At 44.1% G+C, this 19,275-nt stretch overlaps 1 protein-coding gene and 1 long non-coding RNA gene across 3 annotated transcripts in view; one reads left to right on the forward strand and one right to left on the reverse strand.

Annotated features, from left to right (window-relative positions):
• EP300 (E1A binding protein p300) overlaps positions 1 to 14,182 on the forward strand; it is a 70,968-nt gene extending 56,786 nt beyond the window's left edge. For both annotated transcript variants that reach the window (XM_036299727.1, XM_036299728.1), the window contains exons 24-31: positions 1,029 to 1,179; positions 1,319 to 1,465; positions 2,316 to 2,429; positions 3,469 to 3,634; positions 4,822 to 4,986; positions 6,182 to 6,343; positions 9,683 to 9,964; positions 10,895 to 14,182. In XM_036299727.1, coding sequence (XP_036155620.1) covers positions 1,029 to 1,179; positions 1,319 to 1,465; positions 2,316 to 2,429; positions 3,469 to 3,634; positions 4,822 to 4,986; positions 6,182 to 6,343; positions 9,683 to 9,964; positions 10,895 to 13,087 — 3,380 coding nt within the window. In that variant the 3' untranslated portion in view covers positions 13,088 to 14,182. The remainder of the gene's footprint in view (positions 1 to 1,028; positions 1,180 to 1,318; positions 1,466 to 2,315; positions 2,430 to 3,468; positions 3,635 to 4,821; positions 4,987 to 6,181; positions 6,344 to 9,682; positions 9,965 to 10,894) is intronic.
• The window catches only part of LOC118651026, a 29,552-nt gene continuing 17,146 nt past the window's right edge, over positions 6,870 to 19,275 (reverse strand). The window contains exons 3-4 of the long non-coding RNA XR_004966085.1: positions 7,116 to 7,181; positions 6,870 to 7,010 (exon numbers count right to left, since the gene is read on the reverse strand). This is a non-coding gene — a long non-coding RNA (uncharacterized LOC118651026). The remainder of the gene's footprint in view (positions 7,011 to 7,115; positions 7,182 to 19,275) is intronic.

Raw genomic sequence — 19,275 nt, forward strand, 5'->3', positions numbered from 1 at the left:
CATAGTTAAGAATAAACTATCTAAAATGAATGCTTTGTTTCAACCTTATTTAAAATATTTAACCAAATTAAAAATAAAACTTTTCTATACTGTATGTACTTAGAATTGAACTGCAGTGTACTTTTTGATGTGAAATTCGTTAGACCTAAGAAAAACATTTCAGGGATCAGGGTTTGTAAAATGGAGAATTTGTTTTCTTGTTTCTGCATTTATCCATATTTGGACCATTTCTTAATGGGGGCCAGGTGTGAAAATATTTGGCCAGAATTGCTATCCCATGAGTGGTTCTCTAAGTTTTGTCCATACCATTAGTGGGGGCTGCTTTTAGACCTGTGACTTTTTCAATTGAGGGGGGGGGGGGTGTTAAAAATTTTATACTATTAGTATTAATTTATCTTACAGTATTTGGTTTAGTTTCGTAAGTGCCTTTGCAATTCTTTGCTGACCTATAGGTCAGTTTTATTCCTGCAAGGTTTCTCATAATATCCAACATTTTTAAAAATTATTTTTGTAGCACTGTGGCCGTGTGGCTCAGTTCATGGGCGTCATCCTGTGCAGTGAGGGGGTTGCTGGTTTGATTCCCGGTCAGGGCATATGCCTGTGTTTCGGGTTCGGTCCCAGGTGGGGGTGTGTACAGGAGGCAACTGGTCAATGTCTCTCTGTCACATTGACATTTCTTTTTCTTGCTCTGAAATAAACTTTTTTAAAAATTAGTTTTGCAAATTGAGGCAAACTGCATATGGATATTTGGTCTATTTTTTAACTTCTGAAATTATAAAGTTTTTCAAAATAAAAAGTTGGGGGAAATAACATTTTAAAAGTATTGACTACCATGCTTGCTTTAACTGCATATGCACTAAATTGAAATGATTCAGACAAGACCAGCAGGGCCCCTGTGCAAGGATGAGTGCACATTCATGCAGTCTTCCTTGGGGGGAATGCTTTGAGTATTGACTACATTGCTTGCTTTTAACAGTAATGATTTTGCATCTTGGTTACTACTGAACTTTTAACTTCTACATTCCTAGGGTTGCCATCCACTAGGCTTGGCACCTTTCTAGAGAATCGTGTGAATGATTTTCTGAGGAGACAAAATCACCCTGAGTCAGGAGAAGTCACTGTTCGTGTCGTTCATGCTTCTGACAAAACTGTGGAAGTCAAACCAGGCATGAAAGCAAGGTATCTAGTAATTTACTTTTTTCTAGTAATTTACTTTTTTTTTCTCTTGTGGATCCACAATTGTTCATCCACAGTTACTATTGATGACTCTAATCTGAATGACATGTTGTGTTTTTTCCCTCCAATCTGAATTGTGTAGATTTGTGGATAATGGAGAGATGGCAGAATCCTTTCCCTATCGAACCAAAGCCCTCTTTGCCTTTGAAGAGATTGATGGTGTTGACTTGTGCTTCTTTGGCATGCATGTTCAGGAGTATGGCTCGGACTGCCCTCCACCCAATCAGAGGTAAGGTTTACTAGGGTGGAAGTTTGTAGTTAGATGAAAGGCAAAATGGGCAAAAGAACGTGTTTGATGTACTTGGTTTGGAAATGCAAACTCTCAAGTGTAGTATTAAAATGAAACCAAAAACACAAAGTACTGCTCAATACTGCTTTTCTGTGGTCATAGTAATAAGGAAAGCATTGTGAGTAGCAGCCTGGAATGGGAAACAAACACTACTTTTCAGAAAATGGGCTTAAATCTAGATAGTACCTTGCTGAGAGGTATGTGAATGAGTGTCATGCAGATCAGATAGCAATATGGCTTAGAATTTGTTTCCAAAATAGTATAAAGGCCAGAATAAGAATGCTGCCGGAATACATTTGGATCCATAAATATTGGTTGATACACTATGTTTCAGGCACTACTGGGTGCTGAGGTTATAATAGAGCCTTAGGCTCACTAAGCTCCCCTAAAGGGTTCACAGTCTAGTCATTTAAATACCTGACAATAATACAATGTTGACAAGGTGAGCTTTAAAAAACACGGAGAGACGCCGAAACCGGTTTGGCTCAGTGGATAGAGCGTCGGCCTGCGGACTGAAAGGTCCCAGGTTCGATTCCGGTCAAGGGCATGTACCTCGGTTGCGGGCACATCCCCAGTAGGAGATGTGCAGGAGGCGGCTGATCGATGTTTCTCTCCCATCGATGTTTCTAACTCTCTATCTCTCTCTTCCTTCCTCTCTGTAAAAAATAATAAAATATACTTAAAAAAAAAAAAAAAAAAAAAACACGGAGAGAGAACATGTATTTTTAGCCGCATTGGTAAGAAATCATGTGATGACCTGACTTGGTTTCTTTCTCCCCACTTGTTACAGGAGAGTATACATATCATACCTCGACAGTGTTCACTTTTTCCGCCCGAAATGCTTGAGGACTGCAGTCTATTATGAAATCCTAATTGGATATTTAGAATATGTCAAGAAACTAGGGTAAGCGTATTAATAACAAATGGCATTTTTAAAAAATGGTTTAAATTAATTACCACTGTGGTATTGTGGTAAGATATAAATGGAAATATACAAATATATGACTTTTTGCCCTTTTTTCTCAGCTTTGGTTTTTATCTAATAGAATTGGAACCTCACTTTCGCTGGAGAGCTTTGATGTTACACCCATCCCAGATTAGTTTTATTTTGTCCAGTTAAGCTGTTTGGTACAGTTTTATTTCAGAGTTGATTGCTACTCATTTAGGATCAGAATCTTAACATTTGCATTGATCCTTTTACACCTAAGAATCAAAACCAAAAACAAAGGTCTGGAGATGAAAATTTGTCAGACTGGTTCCTTACACCTCACCTTGCAGACTGTTAACAACTTGCATTTTGTTTAGCTTTCTTATCAAAATGGATCTGTTTCCCTTTGCATTGAAGCTTTCATTTGATTTTTTTTTTTTAATAATTTTTATTTCTTGAAGTATTACATATGTCTCCTTTTTTCCCCCCCTTGACATTCCCCCGGCCCCTACCCCCTAGTGTCTTGTGTCCATTGGTTATTTTTATATGCATGCATGTAAGTCCTTCGGTTGATCTCTTAACCGCCCGCCGCCCCCCCCCCCCCCAAACCCTCCCCAGGTTTCCCACTGTAGTTTGACAGTCTGTTCAGTGCTGCTCTGCCTCTGCATCTACCCGTGTTCATCAGCCTACACTGGTCCCCATTATCTGTCCCAACCTCACCAGGGCCGTTTCGGCCTCATTTGATTTTTAAATGCAAATTTGGGGTTTTGGGATCCCCCAAGAACTAGCCTCTGTGAAACCTCTACGAAGCACTAGGCAATGTGAGCTCCATTGTTACTGCTGTGGGTTATGCTAGTTCTGGCCTAAGAACTGGGACCTAATGCTGGATTATATACTTTGTATTGTCTTGAGGGCGAATCATTGGTTTCCCTTTTGACTTCACCGTGTAGTTTAGTGTGTTGTTCTTCCCTGAATGATCATTTCTCTTAAATGTTCCTTCTCTTTGTATTGTTAGTTATACAACAGGGCATATTTGGGCATGTCCCCCAAGTGAAGGAGACGACTATATTTTCCATTGCCATCCGCCTGACCAGAAGATACCCAAGCCCAAGCGACTACAGGAGTGGTACAAAAAGATGCTGGACAAGTCCGTGTCGGAGCGAATTGTCCATGACTACAAGGTCAGGAGGAGTGGGGGGAGTGATAGAAGAGGAAATTCACTGATCCTGCTCTGTGTTCTGTCACTTAACTGTCTTAAAAAGCTGCTATGTGTTCTCCCTCTTCCATGTAACTTAAAAAATTATGCTGATTTTGTAGTGTTTTTATTTTGCTTGGATTATTAAGATGACTTATATCTGGCAAAATGTTTAAAAACTGTTAAATCTAGTCAGTTGAATATATCAGTGTTTAATATTCTCTTTTCTAGAGTCAAACTTTTTCAAAGTAAGAAAAACAAGAGTCTTAAATCAACAAATTTCTGTTTTAAAGATTCTTAAAATGAATACCTTTTAAGAATGTATTCTTAAAAGCCATTTGTTAATAATAGGGTCTCTCAAAATAAGAACTTGTACTGAATTTCGTACCTGTTTTTACTCTTGGGGAGGAAATCATTAGCTGGGTATTTTCCCAGCAGCACAACAGAATCTCTGTAGCCATTCAGTTCCTGGTATTTGTGTTGAACATATTGCTCAGTGAAAGCTGCTGGAACTCCCAAGGATGGGTCTGAGGCAGGCGTGCCTCACGTGGCGCTGCCTTTGTCATCAGGAGTGGTCAAAGCCATGTGTAAATGATGATGCCTCTGCTATCGTTCCTGGCAGGATAATTTACCACTTGGCTATGTAAAGACAGATAATCTTCCTGCCTTCGTGGGTAGAGGAAAAAGAAAACCAGAAATACTAACTTAAAATAGCCCTTTACTATTTATGACACTAAATGTCTTCCTGGACATGGTGCTTAAATTTAAAAAAAAAATCTCTGCCATCATTTTAGAAGACCTTTTTTGGTAATCCTAACCGAAGGGTATTTTTTCTACTGTTTTGTTGTTGCTGTTTTTAAAGAATGAGGGGATGGCGGAGGGAGGGAGGGAGAAACATCGATGTGATTGGTTGCCTCCCACATGCACCCCTCCCCAGGGCCGGGGATTGAACCTACACCCCAGGTACATGCCCTTGTCTGGGGATCAAACCCACGACCCTTGAGTGCACAGGCAGGCACTCACCACTGAACCACACGGCCAGGACTAGAAGACATTTTAATCTTTGGTGTTTTGTATGTGCATTAGCTGTGACTGCTTTTGTATAATACATGCCTTTGTAAAAAAATATATATATATATAGAAATTTCATTTTGTGCATGGGTATTTTCACAGGATATTTTTAAACAAGCTACTGAAGATCGGTTAACAAGTGCAAAGGAATTGCCCTACTTTGAAGGTGATTTCTGGCCCAATGTTCTGGAAGAGAGCATTAAGGAACTGGAACAGGAGGAAGAAGAGAGGAAGCGAGAGGAAAACACCAGTAATGAAAGCACAGATGTAAGGGCTTTTCCTTTTCCTTTCCAACTTGTACCTTGATTCTCATCTATAAACCAGAAGTGTGCGTAAACTTTCAACTTGGTCTTACAGCTCTCAGGTGTGAAAGAGCTCTTTAATTTTTGTCTTTGTTAATCTTCACTGGAGGTTATTTTTAGAGAGTGGAAGGGAGCTGGAGGAGAGAGACATCAATGTGAGAGAGCCACATCAATTGGTTGCCTCCCCAACAGGGGCAGGGAACCTGCAACCCAGTAGGTACCCTTGACTGAAATCAATCCCATGACCCTTTGATCCGGGGCCAATACTCTATCCATTGAACAACACTGGCCAGGGGCTGGAAGACCTCTTTAAATTGGGCAAGAAATACAGGCCAAGTTACCGAGGTTCCGTTTCTGTGGTTTTAGACCTTAGCATGAGACCCCTTTGTCAGTGGAATCTCGGATTTCCAGGATGGAAGCTGATCATGGAAACAGAGAGGAAACCTTGAATAACTGACACAAAATTAGAAGGGGGTTGGTAAACTTCAGTTTCTGTCAAAGTCCAGATTATGAATATTTGGGGCCATGTATTGTCTCTGATGCTTTTTTTTCCTTTTCATAACAAAACAGGCCTGACCACAGTTTACTAGTCCCCTGTGTACAGAGCCTGGTTTTTTAGGAGGATCATCTGAGGAGCTCTTCCAGTCTGTTTACTCATAGCCTGTCTAGAATTGCCCTCATTTAGTTTGGCCTAATAAAGTCATCCTTAAATAGTCTGTAGAACTCTTTACAGCCTTATTGTTTAAATTCATTGATTGAATGTTTTTCAAGAGTTTTTTTTCAAGTAGGTCCATAAAATTCTAGAATGTGAGTATAAGGCAATGAGTCTAGGTCCTTGGCTCACCACTTCCATGCACCCTTCACTGCCCCACACTGTGAGTCACTACTTGTTTCCTATCCTCAATTCTGGGAGAGGATTGCTGGATCTGAAGGGTCTCCAAACTATGGGGCTCTCCTGGTCAAAAGCTAAGATTGCCATAATGAAGGGTCTCATGAAAGAAAATGTTTACTGTAAATAACAGCTTAAAAACAGAGTACAGAGCATTTGGTGGAAGACATAATATCTCTAGTTTCAAAGAAAGGAATCTTTTTTACCATTATTCCAATCACTTCCTAACAAAACATTAACATTTTCTTGTCTCCTTTCTGCTATCCTGCAGGTGACAAAGGGAGACAGCAAAAATGCTAAAAAGAAGAATAATAAGAAAACCAGCAAAAACAAGAGCAGCCTGAGTAGAGGCAATAAGAAGAAGCCAGGCATGCCCAATGTATCCAACGACCTCTCGCAGAAACTGTATGCCACCATGGAGAAACACAAAGAGGTAAGATGGTGCCTCCAAGAATAGGAAAAAAGCAGGGCAGGACTTCTCAAACAACTGCCCACCATGGTTGGCATGTACTGTGTGAGCCCCAGATTGGAAATTCAGAACAAAGAAGTCATTTGAATTAGTAGGGAGGGGGGGATGGCTAGGGTGTGTGATAAGAACAGGAAAATAAGGATGCTTTGAGTTCCAGCTGTCATAAATCTAGATGGTGTTGGGTTGTGTCTTACACGATCATGTGCTGCCTTCTGACGTTTGGCCAGTGGTGGACTGCATCTACAGTGGTGGTCCCGTAAGATAATGAAGCTGAAAAATTCCTGTCACCTAGCAACATCACAGCTGGTGTAATGTCATAGCGCAACATTACTCAGGTTTATGGTGATGTGGTATAAACAAGCCTACAGTGCTGCCAGGCGTATAGAAGTATAGCATATACGTCTAGGTTTGTGTAAGTACACTATGACTTCCGCATAATGATGCATTTCTTAGAACATATCCCAGTTGTAAGGTGGCACATGACAATGGATTTTGAAAGCATAGTTTATCTTGTTGGTGCACCATTGTTCAGGAGATTGTCTTAAACCAAGTTCCTTAGACCACCACTGGAATGAGACTTTAGCCAAACAAATGAATCAAAACGTTGACTGTTGACCTTCCTGAAAGTGAACTGGGAGGTGGAGAGAATTGAAGAAGGAAAGTTAAACTTTCATAAATATACTTGTAACCTCTTAGAAAAGTTAAAACTTCGGAATTATTTCATCATTTAAATTACCTATTTGTTGTAGGGTGTGTTAGGGTTCTCTTTCCTTTCAGCAGCATCATTGGTGAGAGGAGAAATCTTAAAGGGTAACTCATGTTAGATTTTTAATGTCACAGTTCAACTCTATTCAGACATCATAATCAAGTTCTTATAGGAAGTGACTAATTATGTGGGGAGGGAACTGAAGGCTGGAGTTTAAATATGGAATTACAACCAAATTAATTAAGCAAACTCCAAGAGAGAAGTGGTTATGGCAGAACCCTTCTTTAGAGTGTTACTTATTGTAGTGGTATTGACCTATCCAGCTTTTGAAAGCATCTTTTCCCATACACCACTACTCTACCCCCAATGCCTTTTTATATATATCTCTATATATATCTACATATATAAATGTGTGTGTGTGTGTGTGTGTGTGTGTGTAAAAAAGCCTAAGCCACCGTTAGGACCAGTCGACCGATCACTATGACGATGCACTGACCACCAGGGAGCAGATGCTCAATGCAGGAACTACCCCCTGTTGGTCAGTGGACTCCCACAGCTAACCTCCCGGATCCCTTGCCCCAGCGCTCCAGCCTGATCATCCCAATCAGGGCCTACCAGCCAGCCCCTATCGGCCCCAATGGACCCTGATCGCTGGCCAGGCCGAGGGACCCCACCCATGCACGAAATCGTGCACCAGGCCTCTAGTGTATATATAATTTTCTTTTATTGATTTCAAGAGAGGGAGAGAGAGATAGAAACATCAATAATGAAGAAACACTGATTGGCTGCCTCCTGCATTCCCTCTACTGGCGTTCAAGACCGCAACCCTAGCATATGCCCTGACTGGGAATCAAACCGTGCCCTTCTGATTCATAAGTCAATGCTCAACCACTGAATCACACCAGCTGGACCCCCATGCTTTCTTTGTTGAAGCCTAAAGAAGTAAGGTCAACAGGCTAGCCTGCAATGATAGAGGATGATACCACTGCCTCAGCCATGCTAATGAAACGGAAGAATTTCTTACTTCTAATGGGTGCCTTTCTGAGATGATAATTAGCTATTTAGAGCAATATGTAGTGTCACAAAATTCTAATATAACAGAGCAATTGGAAAAGGTCCTGTTGTGATTTGACTTAGATTGAACGTGTCCACTATTTAAGATGTAGGTAGTAGTAGCCACCTGTTAGGAATTAAAATCTAAGGTGGTCGATTCAGGTTAAATTCCAGTACTGTCTTAGCTATAGAGTGGCATACAATGGAATCAATCATGGTTGTTATTAGAGGGTTGGCCATGGTGCAAATTTCCTAGGGAGGCACGGGCTGGTTTTTGTTCACCTCTATTTTGAATGGGTTAGGCATTCCCCACTTGTTAGAGTCAGTGTTTTCCTCTGTGTCACATTTTCAAACGCTATTTCTTCCTTTATGAGTGCTTCCTTTGAGCCACAATCTTAAACCCAATATTACACAGTCAAACACCCATCACAGTCCTCCCTTTATGCTTTTAACTTCCGGCATCTGGTATTTGCCTCTACTCAGTGTGTGTTCTCTTCTCCTGTGTATCTTATCTGAAATGACTTGTATTATGCGGACATGGCTTCCCAAGCTTATTGTGAGGCTCCCTGCTAGTTTGCACAGGCTTTAGTCTCTGGGAAACTGGCACAGCACAGAGGGCAGTACAGCACCTGCTCACAGCATCCTGGTCTCAGGAAGGTACCATTTTACATTTCATTAGGTTAATAAGAATTGTATATAGTTTATATACTAATTAATTTCAAACACATATATACCAGCTTCTTATGGCAGCCTTTCCACTAATGGTAATGAGAATTAATGGGTGTTGTGTGTTTTCTAACTCCCATGAGCAAAACATTTGCTGCTGCTACAGCAAGGAATAAGATTTTGCTTTGTTTATCTTTCCCACCCCCATCAACATTTTTGTTGTTTCAAACTTACAGGAAAGTTTCATAAAGGACCTCCTCCCACACCCTTTACTTAGAGTCACCAATTGTTAACATTTTGCTACATTTCCTTTATCTCTATTTCAGCAAGTATCTTCTAAAAAAGAAGGCCACCTCTGCCTGGCCAAGCGATGGTTTCGTACTCAGTGTCACTATATAATGTCTGGTCCTTGTATGATCCAGTTCAGGAGTATGTTGAGCTGCCATGCCTTAGCTCCCAGCCTTATTTTCTTTCATGACATGAGCATTTGGTTGAAGTGTGCAGGCCAATTGTTTTGTAAAATTTCTTTTTTTCTTTTTTTTCTCGTGATTAGATTCAGATTAAACCATGGGGTTGCATCTTAAAAGTAGACTTTTCTGAGATGAAATGTCCACTGTACATGTACTGTACCTGACCTGTTTGTTCTTTATTTTAAAGAAATTATTGAATAAGGTAGAAAAGGTCAGGTGTAGATTGTAGGCCCATTGTAGACAATCTCAGAGAAAAAGACCAGACACATGTGAAGGAGGGGACAGTATCACTGACTCAGTGTTCATTGGCCTCACGGGGTCCAGTCTGGCTCACCTGTCCACTGTTATTGACCCAGCACTATGCGGTGCTCTAGTTCCAGAGTCACAATGAGATCATCTGTTTTGCAGGTTTTCTTTGTCATCCGTCTCATCGCCGGCCCTGCTGCCAACTCCCTGCCTCCCATCATTGATCCTGACCCCCTCATCCCCTGCGACCTGATGGATGGGCGGGATGCCTTTCTCACCCTCGCCAGGGACAAGCACCTGGAGTTCTCATCCCTCCGGAGAGCGCAGTGGTCCACCATGTGCATGCTGGTGGAGCTGCACACCCAGAGCCAGGACCGCTTTGTCTACACCTGCAACGAGTGCAAGCACCACGTGGAGACGCGCTGGCACTGCACGGTCTGCGAGGTGGGTTCCAGGGGCCTGGCCTTCATATTTGAGTGATAGAACTAAAGGGGCTTTTGAGCTCGAGCAGAATATGTAAAACTAGAGGCCCATGCACCAGTGGGGTCCCTCAGCCTAGCCTGCAGGGATCAGGCCAGAACTGGTTCTCCGACATCCCCTAAGGCAATGGTCGGCAAACTCATTAGTCAACAGAGCTAAATATCAACCGTACAACAATTGAAATTTCTTTTGAGAGCCAAATTTTTTAAAGTTAAACTATATAGGTAGGTATATTGTTAGGCTTAGGAAGAGCCACACTCAAGGGGTCAAAGAGCTGCATGTGGCTCGCGAGCCGCAGTTTGCCGACCACAGCCCTAAAGGGTCCCAGATTACAAGAGGGTGGTTCTTGGGTGACACACAGCAGAATCGGGCTCCCTCTCTGGTTCCGGGTGTATCAGAACCGCAGCTGCCAAGTCGTCACAGCTCAGCAGCTCCTGCATTGAGCATCTGCCCCCTGGTGACCAGTGCATGTCACAGCACCGGTTAAACCAGGGGTGGGCAAAGTTTTTGACTCGAGGGCCACAGTGGAAGTTTTTGACTCGAGGGCCACAGTGGAAGTTTTTGACTCGAGGGCCACAGTGGAAGTTTTTGACTCGAGGGCCACAGTGGGTTCTTAAACTGGACCAGAGGGCCGGAACAAAAGCATGGATGGAGTGTTTGTGTGAACTAATATAAATCCAAAGTAAACATCATTACATAAAAGGGTATGGTCTTTTTTTTTTTTTTTTTTTTTTTTTTTTAGTTTTATTCATTTCAAATGGGCCGAATCCGGCCCGCGGGCCATATTTTGCCCACGGCTGGGTTAAACGGTTGCTTAGGCTTTTATACATATAGGTGCTTTTGAATGACTTCAGCCTTAGAGAGTTGACCTTACACCTGTGTTTTCCCCACCAGGATTATGATTTGTGTATCACCTGCTATAACACTAAAAACCATGACCACAAAATGGAGAAACTAGGTCTCGGCTTAGATGATGAGAGCAACAACCAGCAGGCTGCGGCCACCCAGAGCCCAGGAGACTCTCGCCGCCTGAGCATCCAGCGCTGCATCCAGTCTCTGGTCCACGCCTGCCAGTGCCGAAATGCCAACTGTTCCCTGCCCTCCTGCCAGAAGATGAAGCGGGTTGTGCAGCACACCAAGGGTTGCAAACGGAAAACCAATGGAGGCTGCCCCATCTGCAAGCAGCTCATTGCCCTCTGCTGCTACCATGCCAAGCACTGCCAGGAGAACAAGTGCCCTGTGCCGTTCTGCCTGAACATCAAGCAAAAGCTCCGGCAGCAGCAGCTGCAGCACCGGCTCCAGCAGGCCCAGATGCTCCGCAGGAGGATGGCCAGCATGCAGCGGACAGGTGTGGTGGGACAGCAGCAGGGCCTGCCCTCCCCAACTCCTGCCACTCCAACCACGCCGACCAGCCAACAGCCCACCACCCCGCAGACACCCCAACCTCAGCCCCCTTCCCAGCCTCAACCCACCCCTCCCAACAGCATGCCACCCTACCTGCCCAGGACTCAAGCTGCTGGCCCTGTGTCCCAGGGTAAAGCACCTGGCCAGGTGACCCCTCCAACCCCCCCTCAGACGGTTCAGCCACCCCTCCCAGGGCCCCCGCCTGCAGCAGTGGAAATAGCAATGCAGATTCAGAGGGCAGCTGAGACGCAGCGCCAGATGGCCCACGTGCAGATTTTTCAAAGGCCAATCCAGCACCAGATGCCCCCCATGGCCCCCATGGCCCCCATGGGTATGAACCCACCTCCCATGGCCAGAGGTCCCAGTGGACATTTGGAGCCAGGGATGGGGCCCACTGGGATGCAACAACAGCCACCGTGGGCCCAAGGAGGATTGCCTCAGCCCCAACAACTACAGTCCGGGATGCCAAGGCCTGCCATGATGTCAGTGGCCCAACATGGTCAGCCCTTGAACATGGCTCCCCAACCAGGATTGGGCCAGGTCGGTGTGAGCCCTCTCAAACCAGGCACTGTGTCTCAACAAGCCTTACAAAACCTTTTGCGGACTCTCAGGTCTCCCAGCTCTCCCCTCCAGCAGCAACAGGTGCTTAGTATCCTTCACGCCAACCCCCAGCTGTTGGCTGCATTCATCAAGCAGCGGGCTGCCAAGTACGCCAACTCTAATCCGCAAAACCTCCCTGGGCAGCCTGGCATGCCCCAGGGCCAGCCAGGGCTGCAGCCCCCTGCCATGCCTGTTCAGCAGGGGGTCCACTCCAATCCAGCCATGCAGAACATGAATCCCATGCAGGCGGGTGTCCAGAGGGCCGGCCTGCCCCCGCAGCAACCACAGCAGCAAATGCAGCCACCCATGGGGGGGATGAGCCCCCAGGCTCAGCAGATGAACATGAACCACAACACCATGCCTGCACAGTTCCGAGACATCCTGAGACGGCAGCAGATGATGCAGCAGCAAGGAGCAGGGCCCGGAATTGGCCCCGGGATGGCCAACCACAGCCAGTTCCAGCAACCCCAAGGAGTTGGCTACCCCCCACAGCAGCAGCAGCAGCAGCAACAAAGGATGCAGCATCACATGCAACAGATGCAACAAGGGAACATGGGACAGATGGGCCAGCTCCCCCAGGCCTTGGGAGCAGAGGCTGGAGCCAGTCTGCAGGCCTACCAGCAGCGACTCCTTCAACAACAGATGGGTTCCCCTGCTCAGCCCAATCCCATGAGCCCCCAACAGCATATGCTCCCAAATCAGGCTCAGTCCCCACACCTACAAGGCCAGCAGATCCCTTCTTCTCTCTCCAATCAAGTGCGTTCTCCCCAGCCTGTCCCTTCTCCACGGCCGCAGTCTCAGCCCCCCCACTCCAGCCCTTCCCCGAGGATGCAACCTCAGCCTTCTCCACACCACGTTTCCCCACAAACCAGTTCTCCACATCCGGGGCTGGTAGCTGCCCAGGCCAACCCCATGGAACAAGGGCATTTTGCCAGCCCGGACCAGAATTCAATGCTCTCTCAGCTCACTGGCAATCCAGGCATGGCAAACCTCCATGGTGCAAGCGCCACGGACCTGGGACTCAGCACCGATAACTCAGACTTGAATTCAAACCTCTCACAGAGTACACTAGACATACACTAGAGACATCTTGTAGTATTTTGGGAGCAAAAAAATTATTTTCTCTTAACAAGACTGTTTTGTACTGAAAACAATTTTTTTGAAACTTTCTTAGCCTAAAAGACAATTTTCCTTGGAACACATACGAACTGTGCAGTAGCTGTTTGTGGTTTAAAGCAAACATGCAAGATGAACCTGAGGGATGATAGAACACAAAGAATATATTTTTGTTAGTGCTGGTTACCACCAGCCTTTTCCCCCTTTGTGTGTGTGGTTCAAGTGTGCACTGGGAGGACGCTAAGGCCTGTGAAGCCACCCACGTGCTCCTGCCTTGCACCTCCAATAGGTTTTATTTTTTTTTTAAATTAATGAAAATATGTAATATTAATAGTTATTATTTACTGGTGCAGATGGTTGACATTTTTCCCTATTTTCCTCACTTTATGTAAGAGTTAAAGAACATTTCTAAAACCAGAGGACAAAAGGGGTTAATGTTACTTTAAAATTACATTCTATATATATATATATATATATAAATATATATAAATATATATTAAAAAACCAATTTTTTTCTCTGGGTGCAAAGATGTTCATTCTTTTTAAAATGTAAAAAAAAAAAAAAAAAAAACCTTTCCTCCCCTCAAGTCAACTTTTGTGCTCCAGAAAATTTTCTATTCCATAAGTCTGAGCGTAAAAACTTCAAGTATTAAAATAATTTGTACATGTAGAGAGAAAAATGACTTTTTCAAAATATACAGGGGCAGCTGCCAAATTGATGTATTATATACTGTGGTTCTGTTTCTCGGAAGAATTTTTTTGTTATTTTTACATCTAACAAAGAAAAAAAATTAAAAAGAGGGTAAGAAACAATTCCATTGGGATGATTTTAACATGAAAATGTCCCTGGGGTTTCTCTGCTTGCTTTCTCCCTCCTGACCCTGCCCCCCGACACACACACACTTTCTGTAAAACTTGAAAATAGAAAGCAGAAACCCTCCACTGTTGTAAATCATGCAATTAAAATTGATTACTTATAAATATGAACTTTGGATCACTGTATAGACTGTTAAATTTGATTTCTTATTACCTATTGTTAAATAAACTGTGTGAGACAGCTAACTTTGTTTCACTTCTTTCCGACACAACTTTGTGTTAGAAGGCATCAGTGTAAGTCCCTGATGCATAGGGTTCAGAGGAAAAAGCAAAGCCACTAACACACAGCCTAGCCTCTCTCTATATTCAAGTGAACTTAAAAACAGACTTTGGTAAATTTGTCCAACATTCAGGGAAAAACACTACAAGTACCAGCCAAATGTTAATTTTATCTGTTTGAGTTGGTATTAATTAGTGTTTAACATGTGCTATGATCCCCTATGGATGATTCATGGTCTTCCAATCAACCTTATCGGGATGAAAATGAGCAACTAAGTCACAGCAGTTTCTCGGAAAAGGAGTACTTAAAGGGCTACAATACAGCCATCTTCTGTCACACTCTGTGGTTGCTGCCAACCAAGAAGACAAGGAGTAGGGGGAAAAGAAAACGGGTGCAAATAAGACTGGAAGGCTAAGAGAGCTTAATTATAACAGGGAGACCAGTACTTGCCAGGTATTAAAAAGAACTGAGGTGCTGGCTGGTTGCTCAGTGGTTAGTGTTGGCCCACAGACCAAAAGCTTGCGGGTTCGATTCCTGGTCAAGGGCATGTACCTTGGTTGCAGGTTCTCAGTCCTGATAGGGGCTTGTGTGGGAGGCAACCAATCATGTCTCTTCATGTCTCTTTCCCTTCCACTCTAAAAATCAACGGAAAAAATATCCTAAGGCAGTGGTCGGCAAACCGCGGCTCGCGAGCCACATGCGGCTCTTTGGCCCCTTGAGTGTGGCTCTTCCACAAGATACCACGTGCCGGCGCGCACGTACAGTGCGATTGAAATTTCGTGGCCCATGCGCAGAAGTCGGTTTTCGGCCTGGGCGAGTCTATTTTGAAGAAGTGGCGTTAGAAGAAGTGGGGGTACGTTCGCTGAGGTCGACTCCTCAGATTGAGGACGTTTTTAGCAAAGGCCAGCTTAGGAGAACCCTAATTAAGTTAATAACACTGTACCTACCTATATAGTTTAAGTTTAAAAAATTTGGCTCTCAAAAGAACTTTCAATCATTGTACTGTTGGTATTTGGCTCTGTTGACTAATGAGTTTGCCGACCATTGTCCTAAGGTAATTTTTAAAAAGCCCTAACCAGTTTGGCTCACTGGATAGAGCATTGGCCTGTGGACTGAAGGGTCCCAGGTTTGATTCCTGGTCAAGAGTACATGCCCAGGTTGCGGGCTCATCCCCACTGGGGGAGTGCAGGGGACAGCCGATCGGTGACTCTCATTGATGTTTCTCTCTCTCTCCCCCTCCTTCCTCTCTGAAATCAATGAAAATATATTTTAGCCCTGGTTTGTTTGCCTCCATGGATGGAGTGTCGGCCTACGGACTGAAGGGTCCCAGGTTCGATTCCAGTTGGGGGCACATGCCTGGGTTGTGGGCTCGATTCCCAGTGGGGTATATGTGGGAGGCAGCCGATCCATGTTTCTCTTTCATCATTGATGTTTCTATCTCCCTCCCTCTCCATTCCTCTCTGAAATCAATAAAAATATATATTTCTTTAAGTTTTTTAAATAAAAATAAAATTATATATATATATGTGTGTGTGTGTGTGTATATATATATATATATATATATTTTTTTTTTTTTTTAATTTGCCCCCCTGGTGTGGCTCAGTGGTTGAGCATCAATTTCTGAACCAGGAGGTCATGGTTCAATTTCCCATGAGGGCACATTCCCGGGTTGTGAGTTCGATACACGGTGTGAGGCATGCAAGAGGCAGCCAATCGATGATTCTCATCATTTCTATCTCCCTTCCTCTCTGAAATCAATAAAAATATTTTTAAATAAATAAAAATAGAGATAACTGGTCCTCCAACTTCATATTACATTGGCTATGAACAAGTTTGAAAAATTAGAAAAATACGGTTAGCAAGCTGCTTTGGCATCATTTGGCAGGTCTTGTTTTTGTTATTCAAACTCCTTTTCATTCCTATTTTATATTGTCTCATCAAAAATAACTAGTATCGCCGAAACCGGTTTGGCTCAGTGGATAGAGCGTCAGCTTGCGGACTGAAAGGTCCCAGGTTCGATTCCGGTCAAGGGCATGTACCTGGGTTGCGGGCACATCCCCAGTAGGAGATGTGCAGGAGGCAGCTGATCGATGTTTCTCTCTCATCGATGTTTCTAACTCTCTCTCTCCCTTCCTCTCTGTAAAAAATCAATAAAATATATTTTTTTAAAAAATAAGTAGTATCTTTATGTGAGGTAACCTTGTACACTCAGTATTTTTAGAGTCCTCCCCAGGAAGTGTATCAAGCATACACCTGCTCAGGTCAGCGGTCCAGCAGATGTACATGAAGCTGCAATCTGTGCCAGGCCAGAGTACACATGGACAAGACGTAGCCCTGCCCTCAAGCAACCCAGATTGCGATGCAGAAAAGAGATAGAATGATACTGAAATAAGATGAAATAGAAAATGTTCACTGGTGTAAGCAGGAACAAGGTTCAGAGAATGGGGGCTAGGGGGGGGGGGGGGACCTGGCTGATGGGAATTGGGAGAGTTTCTGGAAAGGCTAGTATTTAAACTAGATTGGAGAGGAATGGGGAACTTCACCCAGAAGAGTGCAGAATTAGATCCTGTTGAGGAAAGCACTTCAGAACCACTTGGCTGAGACCAGATTGTAGATGATGATGAATGCCTGTCACAGAGAGACATCCCCCCACTTTGCTTCCTATACTAGGGGCCCAGGATCTGAATCCCCAAAAGGGAAATATTTAGAATTCCAAGCAGTAAATTTCTGGCTTTTATAGTTCTAGCCTCTGACTAAAGACATGAAGGTTGCAGCATTAGACCACATTTCACTGCAATGTTGTACAGAAGTGAGGGAAGAAACGTAATTAAATAGGAAAGGGGGAAATAAAGCTGTCCTTGCCCGGGCCAGAGATAGGGCTGGTGCTGAGGAGGGGCAAAACAGAGATTATTCTAGAGCAGTGATGGCGAACCTTTTGAGCTCGGCATGTCAGCATTTTGAAAAACCCTAACTTAACTCTGGTGCCGTGTCACATATAGAAATTTGTTGATATTTGCAACCATAGTAAAACAAAGATTTATATTTTTGATATTTTTTTAAATATATTTTATTGATTTTTTTACAGAGAGGAAGGGAGAGGGATAGAGAGTTAGAAACATTGATGAGAGAGAAACATTGATCAGCTGCCTCCTGCACACTCCCCACTGGGGATGTGCCCGCAACCCAGGTACATGCCCTTGACCGGAATCGAACCTGGAACCCTTCAGCCCACAGGCCAACGCTCTATCCACTGAGCCAAACCAGTCAGGGCAATATATTTTTGATATTTATTTTATATATTTAAATGCCATTTAACAAAGAAAAGTCAACCAAAAAAATGAGTTCATAGGTTCACCATCACTGTTCTAGAGTCAGGAATACAAGAACATGATTTCAATACTAATGAATATTTGAAAATTACCACAATGAAAAGCTGGCAAGAGCTAAAAGCCACAAATTGGGCTGTTTATAACATATCAACCTAGGAAGTGACCCACTGGGGCTGGCAGTACTCCAGCTGCTCTCACTGATTTAGCTCACTAAATCCCCCAAAAGCCCCAGCGGAACAATGAGAAAACTACAGCGAGGATGAAACAACTTGCTCAAATCTCACAGCCAGTAAAAGGCTTATCAGAAAGTCAGTCATCTCCCGTACTGTAGAGAAGCCCTAGTGATGGCTGCAGATTAACTAATACATATGACACGGTCCTGTTCCTGTTCCAAGCAAATTTAAAATACAGACAAAATGAAAGGTTTGGGGCTAAGGAATCATAAAGGTAAGATTTCCAGGCTTCTTTTTTTTTCATTCCTCACCTGAGGATGTGCTTACAAAGGGGACTAGAAGAAGGGAGGGAGGGAAGGAGGGAGGGAGGGAGGGAGGGGCTGGGGAAGAGGGAGAGAGAGAGGGAGAGAGAGAAACATCAATGTGAGAGAAACATTGATCAGCTGCCCTCAACACACACCTCAAATGGGGATCAAACCCACAACCCAGGTATGCACCCTGGCAGGGACCGAACTGGCAACCTTGCAGCGCACAGGACGATGCTCACCCAACTGAAGCTCCCCAGCCGGCACTCCAGGCTTCTTCTACAACCAAAGAAACTGGCCTCCATACAGATGGTTTCCTGGAATGTTATGTTCCTGATGACGTCACCTTAATTACAGAGCACCAAGACCAGCATCAAAAAGAATAAAATTTAACAAAAGAAGTACAAGACGTGCACACTGAAAACTACAAAACATCACTGAAAAAAATCAAAGACCTAAATAAATGAAAAGACATCCATGGATGGGAAAACCAGGAGGACCTAATGTTGTTAAGAAAATACTACTCCCCAAATTGATCTAGAAATTCAATGTAATCAGTATCAAAATATCTGCTGGTTTCTTTTTATAGGCAAAATTGACATGCTGATTTTAAAATGCATATGGAAATGCAAAGAAGTAAAAGTAGCCAAAACAAATCTTTAAAAAGAAGTATAGGGAGAACCAAGATGGCGGCATAGGTAAACACCGGAGAACGCTGCCTCGCACAACCACTTCAAAAATACAACTAAAAGACGGAACGGACATCACCCAGAACCACAGGAAGGCTGGCTGAGGGGAAATTCTTCAACTAGAAGGAAAGAGAACAGCATACCGAGACTCAGAGGAGGCGCAGTGCGGAAAATACTAAGGTGCGGAGGTGCGCGCGGAGCAGCTGGTGGCTGAGGGTGCGGTTGTTGTTTTCAATCGGGAGGGAGGCTCAGGCCCTGAGCTCCAGTTCTGGGCGAGTCTCTAGGGACCCAGACTCAAACGGGAGAAGCGGGACTGTCTGGCATCGGTCGGAACTCGAGGGCAGCTTTCTCTTCAAGGTTTGCAGCGGTTGCTGGCACTCTGAGAGGCAGAGCCTCTGGGGACGGGACTGAGAGCAGCCATAACTGCTCCCTCCACCTGCCCTGTTGATCCCGTGAAACCCGCCCCGCCCAAGCCCTGCACAGAGCCATTTGCCAGATAGCCTCAGGCAAAGGCTAGATTAGCACCTCTCCAGAGGACAGAAGTTTTCCCACTGCAGACACAG

The sequence above is a fragment of the Myotis myotis genome, unplaced genomic scaffold (genome assembly GCF_014108235.1).
Source record: "Myotis myotis isolate mMyoMyo1 unplaced genomic scaffold, mMyoMyo1.p scaffold_m19_p_3, whole genome shotgun sequence".
In the NCBI taxonomy this organism is placed as follows: domain Eukaryota; kingdom Metazoa; phylum Chordata; class Mammalia; order Chiroptera; family Vespertilionidae; genus Myotis; species Myotis myotis.